Below are 20,432 nucleotides of genomic sequence, written 5' to 3' on the forward strand. Positions count from 1 at the left end.
TTAAGGTGCCGATATTATCGGCGATTTTTTAATCTGCGTTGATAATACCGACGTTTTTAAAATTTGCGTCGATATTACCAGCGTTCTGTAGTTTTTTGAACTTTTTAAGATCCTTGCTCGTTTGCCGCATGTTCGCGCCTATTTTTTCGCCGATATCTTACATTTATGTAGTAGTGATTTTGCAAAGAAACGAGCATCGAAGGTAGCAAAATCCAAATCTACCTCTACTTCACACTCGAATTCTTTTAATGGCATAAGGACAAGAAGTATGAATCCAAAGCAAATGTGAATTATGTTGCTATATATCATGTAGTTCATCTTCTTCTATTGATTGTTCTTATATTCTTATCTCTTTTCCTACCTCAAAAGAGCTTGAGAAACATTCCAAAGAAGAGTGGTTTGAGGATAGTGGAGCATCAGTCCATCTGACACATTAATCCTCTCAAATGGAGAACTATAGAGGTTCATCCTCTCAAGTACCTATTGGTGATGATTCTTCTTTGTCTGTTCGAGGAGTGGGTGATCTTACGTTTGGAGATGCTTCTCTACACGATGCTCAACATGTTCCACACCTATCTACCAATATGTTTTCTATCTCTAGAGTAACTTCAAAAGGTTTTGGTGTGTATTTTGAAGATGATGTTATGGGGGTAATTGATCATAAGTCATTTTCTCTTACAGATCATGGATATCAAAGTGGAGGACTTTGATCAAAGCGACCACCTCTCCCTTTGTGGACACACAATGATAATGGCTTTGTATAGTCATCAATAACCTTTGATGGCTTGTATAGACTCATAGTAATGAAAAACATATATGCACCTTGCCTTGCCTCTTTTTCTCTTTTTTTTTTTTTTTGCAATGCCCTCCCCAATAGAGGGCAGAATTCGTACATACTTCCAAGGGTGCTTAGTCGGGGTTGAACCCACCACCTTGGCCCTCTTCCAACTAAGCTAGCCCCCTTGGGTTACCTCGCGTGTCTTTTTAGTTTTGGGTGTATATGGTTCCATTGTGCATCTAGTAATTAATTTACATTTTTCTCAAAACAAGGGCTCTTCTAATAATACTAACTTCTTTTTCTATTGTATGATATTTTGTTACAGAAGTCACTAGAGAACTTCAAGAGATAGGGGAGAGCCTCTAAAGATGAGAAGTGCCTGATATTAGAAAGTCAAAGAAACTATGTTTTCGACAACTATATTGAGTGCTTATATGGTATTTTTAACACTTTTTTTGGCATTTTTACTGGCACCTATTTCAACGATTTCTATCGAATATCCATTTTGAAGGCGAAGAAACGTCCATATGCAGCAGAATCGAGTGTGCGTAAAACTACACGCAACATCCACCACTTATTGAGTGACGATGGCAACAGATGAGAGACTTGAGGACAATATGATTTTAGGACCCAAACTGTTTCCCATGTTATCAAGCTTTTTTTGTTTTTTTTAAAGGCACACCGTAGCTGCTTTATTTAATATCGGGAGAGAGCAAACACTCTCCACTAGGACCACGGTCTTTCACAACGAGAGAAGTTGAGGCAGCCGGCTAGGTGGCATGATCAGGCGTCAACCACCTCACGCAGGACAACAGTGGCCGGCTCATGAAGATGATCATGGGAAGAGGAGGAGGAAGAGGCGAAGCGGATGGGGGTGCCTGCGACCTCGGGGGTGCAAAGAATGCCGCCTAGGGAGAGTAACGTGAACTGAACGTAGACGGCAGGGTAGTTCTCTGTGATCTGCAGCCGGTAGTTGTTGTCGGTGCTGTTGTAGCGCACGCGAATGATGGCATTCTGCGGCGTGCCACTGGGGTCGACGGTCACCCGCTGCAGTAGGCCGTCGACTCAAGCGTAGATCTGTGATGCATCTCCATAAGCGCCCAACGTGACGGCCGTGTCCGTCAGCACCGGATCTCCCGGATACCCCAGCCCGAAGAAGAACCTAAAGAGATACCCGATTCCACTGTCCCGAGCCCAAATGGTGTAGGTGGTGCTAGCCCCAAACGCCACGTTCTGGCCATCTGTTGTCACTACATTCTGCCACGTCTCATCATCCTTGGCCACGGTACTGCAACCCATAAACACGGCGCTCACCATCATTAACCAGCACACTACAACTACTCCTCCCTTGGTTGCCATCTTCGATTCCCTCCACAAACAGTGCTACTAAGACAGCTTCCAGCTACACTCGCATCAAACTGAGAAACCCTACCAGCTATTTTGGAACAGTACCAGTGCTCGATGGGCTTTTATACGCAGAGCTATGATTAGTGAACGCTGTTTGCGAGAGAGAGAGAGAGAGAGAGAGAGAGAGAGAGAGAGTATACGTTTTTCTTGAAGCTAGTGACTCTGAGAGATCGACTTTAGCCACGTGCCGACACTCAGGTGTATTATTGTCCGGAGAGAGAGAGAGAGAGAGAGACAGATTGTCGTGTTTAATCGCCCTCATGGAAGGACAGAGATTGATTGACGTATTTACGTCGAGAGAGAGAAATAGACGATTAACGAAGATGTCTATTATCGTCCTGAGAGAAAGAGAGAGATTGATTAATGTATTTCCGTATTTATCGTCCTGAGGGAGCGAAAGAGACGAAGATGTCTATTATCGTCCTGAGTCAGGACGATAATGAGAGAGATTGATTGATGTATTTACATATTTATCGTCCCCAGGGAGCGAAAGAGACGAAGATTGATTGATGTATTTACATATTTACCGTCCATATCTTCAAGGCTATAGCTTAAGCAGAAAAGCTTCCATGTCATCATTCTTAGGTTGTGTTGTGGGTTCGAAAGCATCGACTACATTGCGTAACGTGTTAATTTTTACGCTTTGTTGGAAAGGTAAGTCTAATTTTTTATTTTTATTTTTTTTAAAGATATCTATTATCGTCCTAAGAGAAAGAGAGTGATTGATTGATATTTTGACGTCGAGAGAGAGACATAGAGAGTGAAAGAAAGAGAGAGAGAAACAAAGGGGGGGAAGGATGCACCGTTTCTGTATCTCTCTTTCCCTCTTTCTTTCTCTCTCATACAGACTGCGATGGTGAGGGGTGTCAATAAAGGTAAAGCTAATGATTGCATGCCCTTCACACCAATCAGAAGCTTATTAGACATGTATATTATCATACAGACATACACATACAAGGATACATACATACATACATACACCAAAGAAGGCGTGGCCTAGTGGTTAAAGTGAATGGGTGGGTGAGTAAGGACCCAGGTTCATTTTTATTGCAAAGCGAATCGCAGTATCATAGCATTTGTTGATTTGATGTCCTTATTTGTTACTAAGCAACCAATGCAGCCTACTCACCTCATACTGGGAGAAGGGAAGAATTGGGACTTGCTTCTTTGGCATATTTGGAGGGGGAATGTGTTGTGGGAGTTCTGGGCTAATTGGTGTAAAGCACAGTTTATGCAGCAGGAAAACTTATATGTATGTAGTATCCAGGAGGTGTTAAAATCCTCAGTTCGGAGGTTGTACAAGCAGAACAACCTATACTGCTGGTCCTCTTGGGAGAAGGATAAGTATAAAAAGGATAATAAGGCTAGAAGGATGATGATTCAATTTCTAAACAGTTGTAAGTCAAGGGGAGGGCCCTCCCCAACACTTTCAAGTGTCTGAGGACTCATTGTATCTTTTTATTTCTCTTTAATTTGCAAATTCTACTTTTCTCAAAAAAAAAAAGGGACCCAAGTTCAACCATCGGAGGTATGGTCTGCCCTTTGTTGGGGAGGGAATTGCAAAAAAAAAAAAAGGATATATACATACATACACACATACATAAATACATACATACATACGCATACACACACAATACATATTTATAAAGAGATAAATATATATGCATGTATGTAAAATTAAACAAGTTACGTCTATAACTTTAAATGTGTATTTAAGTATGCATAATATAAAGAGACCTACAAAATGTGTACTCATGTTAATGGAATGCAAATATGTTTGTGGTGCATAGTAGATATGGATACACACGACGCACGGGTAGCAGCAATAAGTAAGATGCTCAAATATAATCTTCTCTCACATCTATCACTTAGTACATCCAGACAACCACTTATATAAAGGTGATTACATATGCACATACACATAAAAGGCCATTACCAGGATTGGATGGTCTAACAGTTGAATTCTTCAAGGAGTTCTGGGAGGAGCTCCAGGATTCAACCACCATCATAGCGAACAGAGACTTTCAATAAGGTCAGCTTGAACCAGCAATTTCAAAAGGGCTAATTAAACCAATCCATAAGCAAATCTCATGCTCCTCCCTTAAAGACTGGCGACCCATTACAATGATGACAGTCATGTACAAAATAATTGGGAAAGTTCTAGCAAGAAGACTTAGCCCAGTCCTCAACAACACAATTACACCACATCAGCATGGCTTCATCAAAGGTAGGTCAATTTTGGATAATATTTTGGCGACATTGGTTGGAATTGAATATGCCAAGCTAGCTGACCAAAAGTGCATCTTGCTGCAACTGGATCTCGATAAAGGTTACGATCGCATTCTATGGTCATTTATTCAGCAAGTGATGGAGGCATTAGGATTTGGGCCATGTATGAGTAAAGCAGCAAAGAGCTTAGGATGCGGAGGGTTCTCAGAGCTACTGTTCAATGACAGGATTGTTGGATCCTTCTTAGGTCAAAGGGCCATCAAACAAGGTTGCCTAGTGGCCCCCTTGTTCTTTGCAATCTGTACCCACCCACTAATAACAACACTTGAATCCGAAGTAGCCAAAGGGGAAATTTGTGGCTTAGAACTCCCCAATAATGAGCAACTTCTGGTCAAATTATTTGCCGATGATGCTCTAATGTCTTGAAAGCTGAAGAAGGGTTCTTAAGGAAAGCCTTGGAGATCTTCCAGGTCTTCTCCACTGCTTCAGGTTCAAAATGTAATATCGAGAAGTCCAGACTAATTTCACTTTCAGAAGATAACAACTTCGACCCTGCATGTTGGGTTGGAAAAGTCACAAAAAAAGGTGAGGTTTTTCGTCACTTGGGTACCCCGTTGGGTGTGCTAATATCGCACAATCAAAGAGCTAGGTGGGTTCTAGAGAAAATTCAAAAGAAAATGAAAAGGTGGGAATTCATTCTTTTGCCATTTCATGCTAGGGCTAGAGTCATTAACGCATTCCTGATCCCCTTAATATCGTTCAACTCCCCCCTGCTGAAAATGGCAAAGATCCATTGGAAAGAGTTCTTGAAACCCATTAAGAATTTCCTATGGAGAAACAATACGAAATCAAGCAGACCTTGGCATTGGTGTAGCTGGGAACGGGTGACCACACCAAAGGAATATGGAGGGTTGGGAATAATCAACCCAATGGTTCATGCACAAGCCATGTCAGCTAAACTCTTTGTGACTCTCACAGACAATAAGCAGGCATGGGCAATTATGGCCAACTTCTGTATTGACCAAGCAACTCTTAAGTCGCAAGGAGGTTCCTGGAGAAGACTCCAAGTGGCTGACAAATTACTCACCCCGCAGTGGTCGTCCCTTCTGGTTAAAGGCATTACGGGAACGAAACTGTATGAAAGCAGCCACATTCCTAGAATGGCATGAACAACCAAGATATTTCACTAATTCATCATCCCATTGGTCTCCCTGGCTCTCTAAACTAGGTCTCAAACTTGATTCCCCGATTTGGATAGAAGCGGCCGCACGAAAACTTAACAACAAAGGATTGACCCATCTGATGGATGTCTGGAACTCCTCTCGCCACCGATGGATAGACCCAGGACAGGCTCAACAATGATGGCATGGTTCAACATATGAGAGCATTTTGGTGGGCCGCCTCATAACAGCCCTTCAAAAAGGCTCCCACCCACCATGCACATCAGCTCAGGATTGGAAAGCTTGGAACTAGCCTTGCAACAGGCCGTTCAACAAACCTCTATAACAAAAGAACTATACCTTCAACTCAATGCCCCCTCGGATTGGTCCAAATCCTTTAACAAAGCCTGGAACAAGGAGTGGCTACCTGAAAAATGGCATTGGATTATAGGGAAACTGTGGAAGTCTAACTGCCAAGAAAACACTAAAGTATTCAAATGGAAGGTCTTGATAGGGGCTCTCCCGACAGGTTCAAAGGCAGTAGTCAGGGGATTAGGTCAGGACATCTGCTCTAGATGCGGAGCCAAAGGGGACACTATGAGAGAATGGGGTGCTTGCTGCGGATTATTACTGCGCTATTAGAGAGAGAATGGGCAAAACAAGAGAGAGAGCGGGGGAGGTGGAGAGAGGACATCTAGCACGCTATTACCGCGTGTATTACCGCAGATATTATCGCGCTTATTACCGTCAAAAAATCGAATGAAACTCCCGCCCTTTTCGCTTATACCGGATGCTTTTCACTCTCTCTTTCTCTCATCATCTCTCCCCCTCTCTCTCTCTCCCCATTACTAACACCTCTCTCTCTCTCCCTCTCTCTCTTTCTCTCTCTCTCTCTCTCTCTCTCTCCCCCATTTTTTAGTCCCTCTCTCTTCATAAATATTTAAATTTTAGGTGACCTATATATTATGTTTGTTTATTTTTTGTTTTTTCTATTTTTCATTCTTTCCATCATCTCTTTCTCTTCCACTCTTTCATATATATATATATATTGAAATCAATTATAATATAGATGTATGTATGTGTATATATGTATGTATTTATTTTGGACAAGTATGTATGTGTAAATTTCAATATATATATATATATATATTAATTATTTACTTATATATTATATTTGTTTTTATTTTTTCTATATCTTTCTGTTTCTCTCATCTTCTCTCTCTTTTTTAATTTCTCATAAACATTTAAATTTTTAATCAATTATAATATATATATGTGTAAGTGTAAATGTATGTATATATGTATATATGTATAGATATTAGTTAAGGAGATTGGACATCTATCTTACATACCACCCATTAAAAATTTAAAGAGACATGTTTAATATTGAGAGACTTCCTATGGATTTAACGACAAGGATCACGATGGCACATATAAGACAATGACAAACACAATACAAAAGATCAATCTCAAGAAGATGGATATCAATTTTCATCCGCTAAGAGGTCTCTACAAGCATTGGCATCCATATCTAAGCCCATGGTGGCTAGATCAATAAATAAACTCATTTCTTCTTCATCCGAAGCATCTTCCATTGAGTCGTTGTCATGTTCCGCATTGTCATCTTCTCCACTATGGTGCACGTCGGAGAGAGGTTGTATTTCATCAACCTCAGTGGTATCCTCCTCCGCATCTTCATGATGTGCTATACAAGGATCGATAACATGCTCTACATCTGCCTCTGCAAAGATAGACCTACTCTGTGGTGTGACTGGAATCACATACCATAGTCTTCTTTGATGTATGGAAGGCACATAAAAGACCTAAAAAAATAAAATAAAACAAGTAGATTAGACAATGATCACTTAAATTTTATAAATTTAATTATAACTTATTACATATCTTTACCTGCTCGCAACTAGTAGGGTGGATCAAGATATCGGTTTTTCCATGATGAAACTTGGTGGAATCCACCATATATAGACCATTTTCATGTTTCATCACCGCACCTGCAAACCATCGACACTCGAAGAGAAATGAGTGAAATGTTCTAAAATCCACCTTGATTATTCTTTCTACAGTTCCACAATATCTCACCTCTTCACTTGTAGTGTCAAAGTTACCCATGACTCCGCTATCAATTGTAGTTCTACTCTCATCCACCCTTCGGGTATGAAAATGACACCCTTGAGACCACATAGAGTTGAAGGTAAGACCCTGCAAAACCAATAGATTTTAAATGCATATAGTCAAACAAGAAAACACAAAGTTATATACACAAACAAATTCACGTATGAACTATTTTTTCGTTACCTTTGGCATGCACCCTCTTGCATACTCCCATTCTCTAGGGCTAGTTTGCTCTCCTTATGCTTTAGCTTTGGTCATCGTAGCATGTATCCATTCCACATCAATGAGAGCGGAAAATTTTGCAAGCTCTCTAGGAAAAGGAGGTGCTCTCCTTCCCCCATGTGCCCTCTTCCATGCATCTCTCTCTCTATCTCTTGTTGCACGTGCTTCCACGAACATATCCACCCATCTCCCACCCATTTTGACATCACGGGAGCATTGAGTAGAGAGTAGTTATTTACCATAGCTCGAAAATCTCTATCCATGACGAACAAGCTTCCTTTCCCACTAGGAATGTTTGAATGCATCTTAGGGTCCTCCTCTTCAATCCATAGACGAGGTAATGATGGATCAATGGTAGAGAGATATTGAGAGACATAGACAAATGACTCTTGCACTATCCACCCTTCTACTATACTTGCCTCTGGTTGAGCTCGTAATCTGACAAAATCCTTTAGTGTCTTGAGGAATCTCTCCAAGAAGAACATCCACCTAGAGTGCACCGCTCCACAAATGGCAATCTCATCAACTAAATGGAGTAGTAGGTGCACTTGACTAACAAGAATGGATCGTGAAAAAGCATCCTCGAGAGCACAAATGGCCTCCACTGCAAGAAGATGAGCTGCAGGAATGGAAGAGATTTCTATCTCTTTGGGGCTCACAAACCTACAATCAATACAAGCATTCAGTCACATAATTGAAAAAAAAGAGAGAATCATGATTGAAATAAGAGTTATTGTATATTACCTCACCACTTCTCCAACCTTGAAGATTGCTCTCTTCACTTTTGCATCTCCATAACCACTTATGCCTATTGGAATGACAAACTGTAAAACAAGAGCAAACATGTGATTATTCCCTCTGGAACATAAGTATATGTAAATTAAAAAAAAAAGATTAATCTTTAACCTGAAACATTTTATGCCAATCATGACTCTTGAGTCCATAGAGTTGAGTCGAACCTCCCTTGCTGCTTTTGGTGAATGTACCCTTGAGAGATCGCATGTATCCGGTGGGGGTGCGGATGGAGGTAATGACTTGCCTCATTTGCTCTTGTTTCATTCTGGACATAATCCACGGTGCCTTGGGAAGGATAATCTTCCCACGAGGCCCCATGTGAGGTGTAGCTGAGGGAGGGAGACATCGAAGGGCTTGCATGTCTTCCCTAGCACCAAGTGAATCTCTCTTACCCGTTACATGATCCCATATGGCTTGTCCCACATTCTTGAACACGTGCATGGGATCCAAAAGGTGTTGGATCTTCAACTTTGACCAATAGGGGAGGCTAAGCAAGATGGAGTATCGTGACATACCTCTCGGTGGTCCATTGGGAGGAGGAGATTGCACATGATGCTCCTCCCAATGCTTTGCCCAATCTTGCATATTCCATTGAAATGGCTCCATCCCATTGGTGGAAGGTACATACTTGGCATGCGATGTAGGCAAGAATCTATGGTTGTTGGGATATATCACCTTGTTTAGTAGCATGGGCCTCTCTGTCACCAATGATGGACCACAAATTGGACATGCTCTATGTCCGGATGTGGATAAACCTATAACATACATACAAACAAGAAGAATGAGCACATTTTTTAATACACTTCGATATATACATAACATTTAAAGATAAGATATGAGCATACCAGAGATTTCTCCAAAGCCTGGAAAGTCATGCATCGTCCATAAGAGGATGCCCTTCACCAAAGCATGTCGATCTCGAGGGGGCCTAGAAACATCCATCACCTCGATGCCTCTCCACAACTCCTGGAGCTCCTCAATAAGAGGCTTCAAGTAAACATCCATGTTCTTAACCTTATGCTTTCCTGGGATAAGAAGAGATAGAAAGATATTGCCTTTTTTTGTTGTCTCCCATGGTGGAATGTTGTAGTTAACGACTACAACCGGCCAAGTACTCCAAGTGGTGGAACGTTCACCGAAGGGGTTCACTCCATCAGTAGCCAAACCAAGCCTCAAGTGTCGAGGCTCCATCCTAAACTCTGGCCATGTATCTTCAATGTGACCCCATGCCGGTGTATCCGCTGGCACTCGCATGACTCCATCCGTACTTTGATTTGATGCATGCCAAGTGATTAGTGTGCTACTCCCTTTGCTCCTAAACATATGTTGGATACGAGGGATAAGTGGAAAATGCCTCAACACCTTGTGAGGCACTGTGGACGTTTGCATGCCATCTTTATACCTCTTCTCCCCACATTTGGGACATGTATCTGCATAGGCATGCTCACCACGAAATAACATGCAGTCATTGACACATGCATGTATGCGCACATAGTCCATCCCCAAGCTCGTCACAATACCTCGAGCACTTCGACGGGTACTAGGTAGTTGATTACCTACCGGTAACAACTTCCCTAGCAATCTAAAACATACCAAAAATTCATGAAAAAAATGATATTAGAAAATAAGTATAATACACAATGTTAACTACTAAGTATAATACACAGTGATATTAGAAAGATACTTACTTAAGAAGCGCATCGACACTTGCACTACTCCATCCAAACATCGATTGAAGATTCAAGATCTCGAGGGAGGCTCGCAAAATAGAGTATGTAGATCCCTCATACACCGGTTTACGGGCTACTTCGAGCAAGGACTCCTCTAAAGATTGCATGGCCTCCTCGCACGCACAATCATCCTCACAATCATTATTGGCTTCATTGAGAAGTAAATCTTCCACCATTTCATGTAAAATTGTGTCATCAACCCTCACATGGGGTAGAACATCGACGGATGCACCTTCGTCATGAGCACTTCTCGATATACCGACCTCAGGGCGGGTTGAAACTCTTGTCTTCGCTTCTTGTCGTATCCGCTCCTCCTTTCTCCTTTGTGCTCCACCACCAATGACGCTCCAATGTGGAGCAATGTCGATCTCCGCCAACGTTCGTGGATCCATTGTTTCTACCTGCAGCAGCACGGAGCTTCTTGCTTCCTCACTATAGCCATATCCCTCTCTCTCTCTCTCTCTCTCATACTCTCTCTTCTCCTCCACACCCTCAACATCAAGCGCCATCTACCCGTCTTCAAGAAGCGATGTAAGTGCTTCTCTCTCTCCCTCTATGCACACACACACACACGAACACATACACACACCCACATGCACCGGCACATGCACACACATACACACACACATGCACACACACACATATGCACACATACACATGCACATGCACACACACACACACACACACACACACACGCATCATACACACATATGCACACACCTAATGTGCATTTTGCATGCACACACACGTGCATGCGTTGATGTGCATGTTGCATATACACACACACACATTGCAAACACACATACACACACATTAATGTGCATATTGGAGTGCCTCAAGCATTCCAATGTGCATTCTAAAATGCACATTGCACATTGGAATGCAAGAAGCATTCCAATGTACACATCTAACATGTTGGAATGCAATAAGCATTCCAATGTGCACATTAGATGTGCATATTGGAATGCTTCTTGCATTCCAATGTGCCTTTTTTTTTTCTCCCTCTTTTAATGTGCACATTAGAGTGCATATTGGAATGCTTCAAGCATTCCAATGTGCACTCTAAAATGCACATTGCACATTGGAATGCAAGAAGCATTCCAATGTGCACATCTAACACATTGGAATGCAATAAGCATTCCAATGTGCACATTAGATGTGCACATTGAAATGCTTATTGCATTTCAATGTGCTTTTTTTCTTCTCTCTTTCAATGTGTACATTAGAGTGCACATTGGAATGCTTATTGCATTCCAATGTGCACATTGAACATTGGAATGAATTCTCCTCCTTCAATGTGCACTCCAATGTGCATATTGATCTCTCTCTCTCCCCTCAATGTGCACTCCTTTGTGCACATTGAGTGTGTATGTGCACATCAATGTGCACATACACACTCACACTCTCTCTCTCTCTCCTCCCTCAATGTGCACTCCAATGTGCACATTGCCTCTCTCCACCCTTCAATGTGCACTCTTTTGTGCACATTGAGTGTGTATGTGCACATCAATGTGCACATACACACTCACCCTCTCTCTCTCCTCCCTCAATGTGCACTCTAATGTGCACATTGCCTCTTTCTCTTCCCTTCAAAGTGCACATTGAGTGTGTATGTGCACATCAATGTGCACATACACTCTCACCCTCTCTCTCTCCCCCCTCAATGTGCACATTGAGTGTGTACCTCCCTTCAATGTGCACTCCTTTGTGCACATTGAGTCTGTATGTGCACATCAATGTGCACATACACACTCACCCTCTCTCTCTCCTCCCTCAATGTGCACTCCAATGTGCACATTGAGTGTGTACCCTCCCTTTAATGTGCACTCCTTTGTGCACATTGAGTGTATATGTGCACATCAATGTGCACATACACACTCACCCTCTCTCTCTTCTCTCTCAAGAAGGGTGAGAGCACTTACCTCCATATGTGAGATCGAATAGAAGAGGCACCAATAGAAGAAGCACCAATAGACTCCACTTAGGCACTCCACTTAGGCTCCAGTTGAGATGAGAGAAGTAGAGAGATTAGAGAGCGAGAGAAGTTGAGAGCTTAGATGAGAGATATAGAGAGCCTAGATGAGAGATGCAGAGAGCTTAAGTGAAGGCATGCCTCTCTTTTATAGAAGAGAGGCACCCACATAGGATCCCCTTTAGACATAGGATTCCCCTCTTCACATAGGATTCTCCCTCACATAGGATTCTCCCCCTCACATAGGATTCTCCCACCTAGGATTTTTTTCTCACATAGGATTTGACACACCTAAGATTCACACACATATACACGGTTTATATTTATAAAAAATAAAATTTTTATATTTATAAAAAAAATAGATATTTATATTGAATGTGTATGTGCACATTAATGTGCACATATATACACACGCACACTCTCTTCCCTTCTTAATGTGCACTCTCCCTCTCTCCTTCCCATATGTGCACATATACACACACACACACTCTCTTCCCTTCTCAATGTGCACTCTCCCTCTCTCCTTCTCAACGTGCAGAGATATATATAGAGAGAGAGATTTAGAGAGGAATAAGAGATGAGATAGAGATAGATCTAGAGAGTTAAAGAGAGATATTTAGAGAGGAATAAGAGAGTTGGGAGATATTTACATATAAAGAAGAAATTAGAAGGAGATTGTTCTAGATAGGGTCAAAGAGCGATGCAATGAAGGTAGAAGAGAAGAAACATGAGGTAGCAAAAAAAAAGCGAGAAGAAAGCGACATTAAAAACTTGTAGAAACATTATAGGTGTCATCCGATTCAGTATCCTCGAGGTTTGGAAGCATTGCAAAAGCCCAAGCTAGGTCAAATGCCAAGATCAAGTTTTGATGTATACAAGTTTGCAGAATATTATCGAGATCAAGTTTCTACAAGTATTTAATGTCGCTTTCTTCTCGCTTCTTTTCTTTCACCTCATGTTTCTTCTGTTTTACCTCCTTTGCTCCCTCTTCATTCTTCACACACACTCTCTCTCTTCCCTTCTCAATGTGCACTCTCCCTCTCTCCTTCCCATCTCAGTGCCTTAGATGGCACATTGATCTCTCTCTTCCCCCCTTCAATGTGCACTTGGATGTGCACATTGAGCATGTATGTACACATTAATGTGCATATATATACACACTCTTTTTCTTTCATTTTCAATGTGCACCCTCATGTGCACATTTCCTCTCTCCCCCTTCTTAATGTGCATATTTTCTCTCTTCTTTTTCTCTCTGTGTCTCTCTCTCTCTCACTCGCTTTAATATGCTCTAATTAGATGCTAGTTAAAAATTATATTGAGAGAGAGAGAGAGAGAGTATATTATTAAAATATTTATTTTGCTCTTGCAGATTATGGCATCATCTTCCTCGAACCGCTTTCATAGTATAGGCGATTATATAAATGATGGGCTATCATATGCGGAAGCTCAGGCCGCATATGATGCCTAGTTCAAAGAGTCAGAATCTAGTCTCTTAGGCGTAGCTAGCCCAAGTGATATTCAGGCCACTTTGCGGGCACTTGTAGAGTAAGAGTAGCTTATGGCCTTGCTATTTGGGCGATATACGCTCGAACAGCTCAGTGCTTATGGCATTTACTCTACGCCTCCATATACTTCTACATATGGGGGCATGCCACTAGTCCAGAGTGTGCCACCTACAGCACCATCTTCTACACTTCCCTCTTACCGACCCTCTCCATTGCCATCACAGGCTCCCTCCCCATTTCCCTCGCATCGGCCCTCTCCATTACCTTCACAGCCCTCTCTGTTACCTTCATAGGCTCCCTCTCCACTTCCCTCACCTCGACCTTCTCCTGCACATGGAGGCTCCTCAGAGGGTTGTCGTCGATCTTCTGGTAGCGGTAGACGCTCACGTTGCTCCAGTGGATCATGTTGCTTTGGTGGAGGAGATGTTGACTCTCCTCCTGTTTCACCACTTCCCACTCCTACAGAGGATGAGGACACAGATAGACCGACGCCCGCCGACAGGCAGGGTCTATATTACCATACCCACCGAGGTGGAGATGTGAATCTTGGTACTGCTACTGGTAGGAGTTTACGGACTCACTTAAACAATCTGATACATTCGACGTATCAGAATTGTTTTATAAAATTTCGGGATCAAGATGTGAGTCTCCTAAACTACATAGAAACTTGTACGCACATCCGGTATCCAAATCCACCGGAACACCAGTTTTCATGGGAATGGCTTGAAGAGCATGTAAAGCTCTTCCTAAAAAACAAAAAGTCTAGTATCCAACGAGCAGCAGGCAAGTAAGTGGCAGAATGCAGAGTGGGATTATGCCATAGCCAAAAAGGTGGAGAGCATAGCTGGTGGCTGAGCAGCATACGAGCAGCAGCGAGACGCCAGGTCTTGACAAGTGCCTAAACTGTAAAATTGTAAGTTTTTTTAATAATTTTAAATATAAACTATCAAATCCCTAGCACTAAGTATCGTATTCTAAATATCTTTTAATTGATTTAGGCACACATTACTGGTTGGTGGCCGACACGAGAGATAGTGAAGTATCGAGAGGCTCACACAGAGTACGAAACATGGCTATGGCTCCTTGAAAATCGTAACATAACTCAAGATGAGTTCAATAAGGCAATTGGGACTCTTCAGCAGGTAAGTAATATATTTGATTTAAAGTTTAATATTTTTTAATTTAATGATCAAATAGTTACTAATATTCTATGTGTTTTTTCAGAGCCAAAGAGGTGAAGGTGGTGAATGGCGTCCCGCTAGCGATGATGATGAAGAAGATAATGACTAGTTTTAATTATATTTTGTAAATCCCCCTATGTATATAAGCCCGTCTTTGTTTTGGGCTTCTTTTGTAAAACTCTTCATGAATAATAAAAAAATAATTTTTGAAATTGTTATCTTTGAGGTGTTTGATTTTAATTATATTTAAAATTTAATTATTAAACAAAAAGGGATGACCATCTGGATGGGTCTTTTTAGAACCCAATCCAGATGGTCATCCCTTTTTTTTTGAAAAAACCAGTTAGTGGTAATAAGCACGGATATTATCGCGGTAATAGTCCCGACAACAAGCATGGTAATAGAGGCACGATGTACCCGCGAGTATTACTGCGCCTATTGCTCCTGGACCATTGCCTACGCCTATTGCCGGTAATATTGCCGAACTGGTGCCTAATGCTAAGTCCCACTACCCTGTGTATTTACGCGATTATATTCGCGGCGGTAAACAATGCCTTCTATTATAATTAGACAAGTATGTATATATGTATGTATTTCACAAATATATGGATTTTAACTCACTTATATATTATGTTTGTTTTCTCTTTCTCTATATCTCTCATCATCTCTCTCTCTTTCACATAAACATTTAAATTTTTAATCAATTATAATATATATGTGTGTATGTGTAAATGTGTGTATATATGTATAGATCTTAAGGAGATTGGACATATTCTAATTACATACCACACAATAAAATTCTAAGGAGATATGTTCAATATTGAGAGAATTCCTATGGATTCAATGACAATGACCACATGACAAATATTAAAAAACTAACAAAAATAGAAGCATAATTATAAGACAATCACAAACACAAATACAAATGGATATCAATTTTTGTCTGACAAGAGGTCTCTACAAGCATTAGTATACATATCTAAGCCCATGGTGGCTAGATCAATAAATAAACTCATTTATTCTTCATTTGAAGCATCTTCTATCGAGTCGTTGTCATCTTTTCCATCTCCATCTTTCCCACTATGGTGCGTATTGGAGAGAAGTTGCATTTCTTCAACCTCAATAGTATCCTCCTCTGCATCTTCATGGCGTGCTATATTAGGGTCAATAACATGCTCTACATCTGTCTCTACAAACATAGATCCGTGATGTGACTAACATCACATACCATAGTCTTTTTTGATGTAGGGAAGGCACATAGAAGACCTATCAATAAAGAAATTCAAAAAAAGTAGGTTAAGCAATGACCACTTGAATTCTATATATTTAATTATAAGTTCTTGCACGTCTTTACATGCTCACAACTAGTAGGGTGCACCACACCAAGATATCGGTTTTCCATGATGAAACTTGGCGGAATCCATCATATGTAGACCACTCTCATGTTTCATCACTGCACTCGCAAACCATCGACACTCAAAGAGAAAGGAGTGAAATGTTCTGAAATCTACTTTGATTATCCTTTCTATGGTTCCACAATACCTCATATCTTTGCTTGTAATATCGAAGTTGCCCATGACTCCATTATTGCTAGTGGTTTTGCTCCTATCCACCCTTCGGATACGAAAATGATGCCCTTGAGACCACATAGAGTTGAAAGTAAGGCCCTGCAAAATCAATAGATTTTAATTGCATATACTCAAACACATATACAGAAAGATATATACACAAACAAATCCACATATGGACTATTTTTTCATTACCTTTGGCATGCAACATCTTGCATACTCCCATTCCCTAGGGCTGATTTGCTCTCCTTGTGCCTTAGCTTTGGTCATCATAGCATGTATCCATTCCACATCAATGAGAGCGACAAATTTCGCAAGCTCTTTAGGAAATGGAGATGCTCTCCTTTCTCCATGTGCCCTCTTCCATGCATCTCTCTCTCTATGACTTGTTGCACGTGCCTCCACGAACATATTTACCCATTTTGTCATCACGGGAGCATTGAGTAGAGTGTAATTATTAACCATAGCTCAAAAATCTCTATCCATAATGAGAAAGGTCCCTTTTCCACTAGGAATGTTGGAGTGCATCTTCGGGTCCTCCTGTTTGGTCCATAGATGAAGACAATGATGGATCAATGGTGGGATGTATCAATGGTGGAGAGATATTGAGAGACATAGACAAAAGACTCTTGTACTATCCATCCTTTTGCCATATTTTCCACCTAAAGTACATAACACCACAAATGGCAATCTCATCAACTAAATGGAGTAGTATGTGCACTTGACTAATAAGAATGGATCATGAAAAAGCATCCTTGAGAGCACAAACGGCCTCCATTGCAAGAAGGCAAGCTGCAGGGATGGATGAGATTTCTATCTCTTTAAAGCTGACAAATCTACAAGTACTAGAAGTATTTAGCCACGTGATTGAGAGAGAGAGAGAATCTAATAGTGGAAGAAGAGTTATTGTACATTACCTCACCACCTCTTCAACCTTGAAGATTGCTCTTTTCACCTTTGCATCTCCATATCCACTTATGCCTTTTGGAATGACAAACTATAAAACAAGAGCATACGTGTGATTATTGCATTAAGGACATAAGTACATGTAAATAAAGACATAAATATTAGTGTTTAATCTGAAGCATCCTATGCCAATTATAACTCTTGAGTCCACAGAGTTGAGCAGAGCCTCCCTTCTTGCTTTTTATGAATGTACCCTTGAGGGACTACATGTAGCCGGTGGGAGTGCGGATGGAGGTAATGACTTGCCTCATTTTCTCTTGCTCTACTTTGGACATAATCCAACGTGCCTTGACAAGGATAATCTTTCCACGAGATCCTATGCAAGGTGCGGTCGAGGTAGGGAGACATCGAAGGGCTTGCATGTCTTCCCTAGCACCAAGTGAATCCCTCTTCCCTGTTACATGATCCCATATGGCTTGTTCCACATTTTTGAACATGTGCATGGGATCCAAAAGATGTTGGATCTTCAATTTTGACCAATTATAGGGGAGGCTAAACAAGATCGAATGTCATGACATACCTCTCAATTGTCCATTAGTAGGAGGAGGGGATTCCACATGATGCTCCTCCCAATCTTGCACGTTCCATTGGAATGGCACCATCCCATTGGTAGAAGGTACATGCTTGGGATGCGATGTAGGTAAGAACCGATGGTTATTAGGATATATTACCTTGTTTAGGAGCACGGGCCTCTCTGTCACCAATGATGGGGACCACAAATTGGACATGCACTATTTGGAGGTGGATAAACCTAAAGCATAGGTACAAATAAGAAGGGTGATCACATTTTTCAATACACTTTGATATATACATAACACTCAAAGATAGGATATGGGCATACCAGAAATCTCTCCAAATCTTGAAAAGTCATGCATCCTCCACAAGAGGATGCCCTTCACCAAAAATTGTGGAGGATGCCCTTCACCAAAACATGTCGATCTCGAGAGGGCCTAGAAACATCCATCACCTCGATGCCTCTCCACAACTCCTGGAGATCCTCAATAAGAGGCTCTAGGTAAACATCGATGTTTTTAACCTTATGCTTGCCTAGGATGAGAAGAGAGAGAAAGATGTTGCCTTTTTTGGTTGTCTCCCATGGTGGAATGTTGTAGTTTTTTTGCAAGCACAACCGACCAAGTATTCCAAGTAGTGGAGCGTTCGTCGAAGAGATTCACTCCATCAGTAGAGCCAAGCCAAGCCTCAAGTATCGAGGCTTCACCCTTAACTCCGGCCATGTATCTTCAATGTGACCCCATGCCGGTGTATCGATTGGTACTCTCATGACTCCATCCGTACTATGGTTTGATGCATGCCATGCGACTAGCGTGTTGCTCCTTTTTTTCTTAAACATATGCTGGATATGAGGGATAAGTGAAAAATGTCTCAAAATCTTGCGAGGCACTATGGTGGTTTGCATGCCATCTTTATACCTGTTCTCACCACATTTGGGACATGTATTTGCATAGGCATGCTCATCACCCACTTAAAAGAGCACACAATCATTGACACATGCATGTATGTATGCATAGTCAATCCTCAAACTTGTCACAATACCTCAAGCACTTCGACGGCTATCGACAGATAGTTGATTATCTACCGGTAGCAACTTTCCTAGCAATCTAAAACACCAAAAAATCATAAAAAGTAATATTAGAAAATAAGTATAATACGTAGTGTTAACGACCTTAAAATATATATGCATACTTACCTAAGAATTGCATCAACACTTACACTACTCCACCCAAACATTGGCTGAAGATTCAAGATCTCGAGGAAGGCTTGCAAAATAGAGTAAGTACTTCCCTCATACATTGGTTTAAGCAAGGACTCTTCTGAAGAGTGTCTAGTCTCCTCGCACGTGCAATCATCCTCACAATCATTATTGGCATTATTAAGGAGTAAATTCTCTATCATTTCATGCAAAATGGTGTCCTCAACCCTCACATGGGGTAGAACATCGATGGATGCACCTCCATCATGAACCCCTTTTGATGTGCCGATCTTGGGGGGTTGAAACCCCTGTGACGGCCTCTTGCCATAGCCACTCCTTCCTTCTTCTCTATGCTCCACCACCAATGATGCTCCAGTGTGGAGCAATGTCAATCTCCGCCAACGTCTGTAGGTCCATTGTCTCTTCTCGTGCATGCTTCCATGAATCCTCCCATAAGCCCCAATCTTCAGACACACGCATCGAAGACGTGTGATGCCCCTTTTACACTTTGTGCAAGAGATTGGCAAGTGACCATCGGTGGCATTTTGGGCCCACCCACGGCTCCTTATCGTCCCATTCATTCTACACATATGAACAAGGGTTAGAATAATTTTTGAAATACATGTGACAAAAAATAACACTAACATCTTAATTTTACAAAAAAATGGTCATCTCAATATTTAATTTATAATTATTATTTGATTCCTAAAAATAAGTGAAAAACTTCAAAGAATCTCGTCACCCTAAGTTTATGCTTACAAAGTGTACATAGAATATTACAATTCTATGTTTTATGTACATTTTGTAAGCATGAATAATGCATGGCATGTCCACACATGCTAAAACTAGATATGCAAAGAGCAAAATCCGGGCACACAATGAGCAATGTATAGAGCGGCAATATACGCGGCAATATCCGTAGTAAATATGCGACAATTTTTGCGATAACATCAAATTCAAAATTTTTTATATAAGAAGAGGAGCAGAAGCGGGTGACCACATTTTGTCCCTCTTCTTGAAAGTTTTGGCGAAGCAGTAACCCGCAAAGGAGGAGAACACATCTTTTTCCACTATTACC

The 20,432-nt window shown here is 41.2% G+C and overlaps 4 protein-coding genes and 2 pseudogenes across 4 annotated transcripts; 1 reads left to right on the top strand and 5 right to left on the bottom strand.

The window, feature by feature from the left end:
- Positions 1 to 1,492: 1,492 nt before the first annotated feature.
- Positions 1,493 to 2,211, bottom strand: LOC147886792 (uncharacterized). Its single transcript, XM_087395946.1, has one exon. It carries the CDS (start codon positions 2,135 to 2,137, stop codon positions 1,844 to 1,846), a length of 294 nt encoding a protein of 97 aa, XP_087252072.1. The 5' UTR covers positions 2,138 to 2,211; the 3' UTR covers positions 1,493 to 1,843.
- A 4,847-nt stretch (positions 2,212 to 7,058) lies between these two features.
- LOC147886793 (uncharacterized) lies at positions 7,059 to 9,451 on the bottom strand. Its single transcript, XM_087395868.1, has 5 exons — positions 9,350 to 9,451; positions 8,671 to 8,750; positions 7,888 to 8,589; positions 7,483 to 7,791; positions 7,059 to 7,397 (listed from the first exon to the last, which is right to left on the bottom strand). Exons 3-5 carry the CDS (start codon positions 7,894 to 7,896, stop codon positions 7,059 to 7,061), a joined length of 657 nt encoding a protein of 218 aa, XP_087251994.1. The 5' UTR covers positions 7,897 to 8,589; positions 8,671 to 8,750; positions 9,350 to 9,451.
- On the bottom strand, positions 8,479 to 10,627 carry LOC147886794 (uncharacterized). Its single transcript, XM_087395323.1, has 5 exons — positions 10,410 to 10,627; positions 9,871 to 10,303; positions 8,833 to 9,147; positions 8,676 to 8,750; positions 8,479 to 8,589 (listed from the first exon to the last, which is right to left on the bottom strand). Exons 1-5 carry the CDS (start codon positions 10,625 to 10,627, stop codon positions 8,479 to 8,481), a joined length of 1,152 nt encoding a protein of 383 aa, XP_087251449.1.
- A 184-nt stretch (positions 10,628 to 10,811) lies between these two features.
- Positions 10,812 to 15,218, top strand: LOC147886795 (uncharacterized). The gene is made up of 5 exons (XM_087395324.1): positions 10,812 to 10,829; positions 14,222 to 14,715; positions 14,799 to 14,841; positions 14,927 to 15,070; positions 15,153 to 15,218. Exons 1-5 carry the CDS (start codon positions 10,812 to 10,814, stop codon positions 15,216 to 15,218), a joined length of 765 nt encoding a protein of 254 aa, XP_087251450.1.
- A 907-nt stretch (positions 15,219 to 16,125) lies between these two features.
- LOC147886796 (uncharacterized) lies at positions 16,126 to 17,163 on the bottom strand (annotated as a pseudogene).
- A 581-nt stretch (positions 17,164 to 17,744) lies between these two features.
- LOC147886797 (uncharacterized) lies at positions 17,745 to 19,788 on the bottom strand (annotated as a pseudogene).
- Positions 19,789 to 20,432: the final 644 nt, after the last annotated feature.

Source organism: Dipteris shenzhenensis, chromosome 24, assembly GCF_047967505.1.
Source record: "Dipteris shenzhenensis isolate YYH24624 ecotype China chromosome 24, Dip_SZ_1.0, whole genome shotgun sequence".
NCBI lineage: Eukaryota > Viridiplantae > Streptophyta > Polypodiopsida > Gleicheniales > Dipteridaceae > Dipteris > Dipteris shenzhenensis.

Excerpts from the sequence above, each read along its gene's own strand:
- LOC147886792 (XM_087395946.1), bottom strand. The coding sequence starts at position 2,137 with ATGGCAACCAAGGGAGGAGTAGTTGTAGTGTGCTGGTTAATGATGGTG.
- LOC147886793 (XM_087395868.1), bottom strand. Across the intron at positions 7,398-7,482 it reads ACCCTACTAGTTGCGAGCAG|GTCTTTTATGTGCCTTCCAT; the intron begins GTAAAGATATGT and ends TTATTTTTTTAG.
- LOC147886794 (XM_087395323.1), bottom strand. The coding sequence starts at position 10,627 with ATGGTGGAAGATTTACTTCTCAATGAAGCCAATAATGATTGTGAGGAT. Across the intron at positions 10,304-10,409 it reads AGTGTCGATGCGCTTCTTAA|ATTGCTAGGGAAGTTGTTAC; the intron begins GTAAGTATCTTT and ends GGTATGTTTTAG. Across the intron at positions 9,148-9,870 it reads TTGGTTTGGCTACTGATGGA|AATGTGGGACAAGCCATATG; the intron begins GTGAACCCCTTC and ends CACGTGTTCAAG.
- LOC147886795 (XM_087395324.1), top strand. Across the intron at positions 14,716-14,798 it reads ATCCAACGAGCAGCAGGCAA|CAGCGAGACGCCAGGTCTTG; the intron begins GTAAGTGGCAGA and ends GCATACGAGCAG. Across the intron at positions 15,071-15,152 it reads CAATTGGGACTCTTCAGCAG|AGCCAAAGAGGTGAAGGTGG; the intron begins GTAAGTAATATA and ends GTGTTTTTTCAG.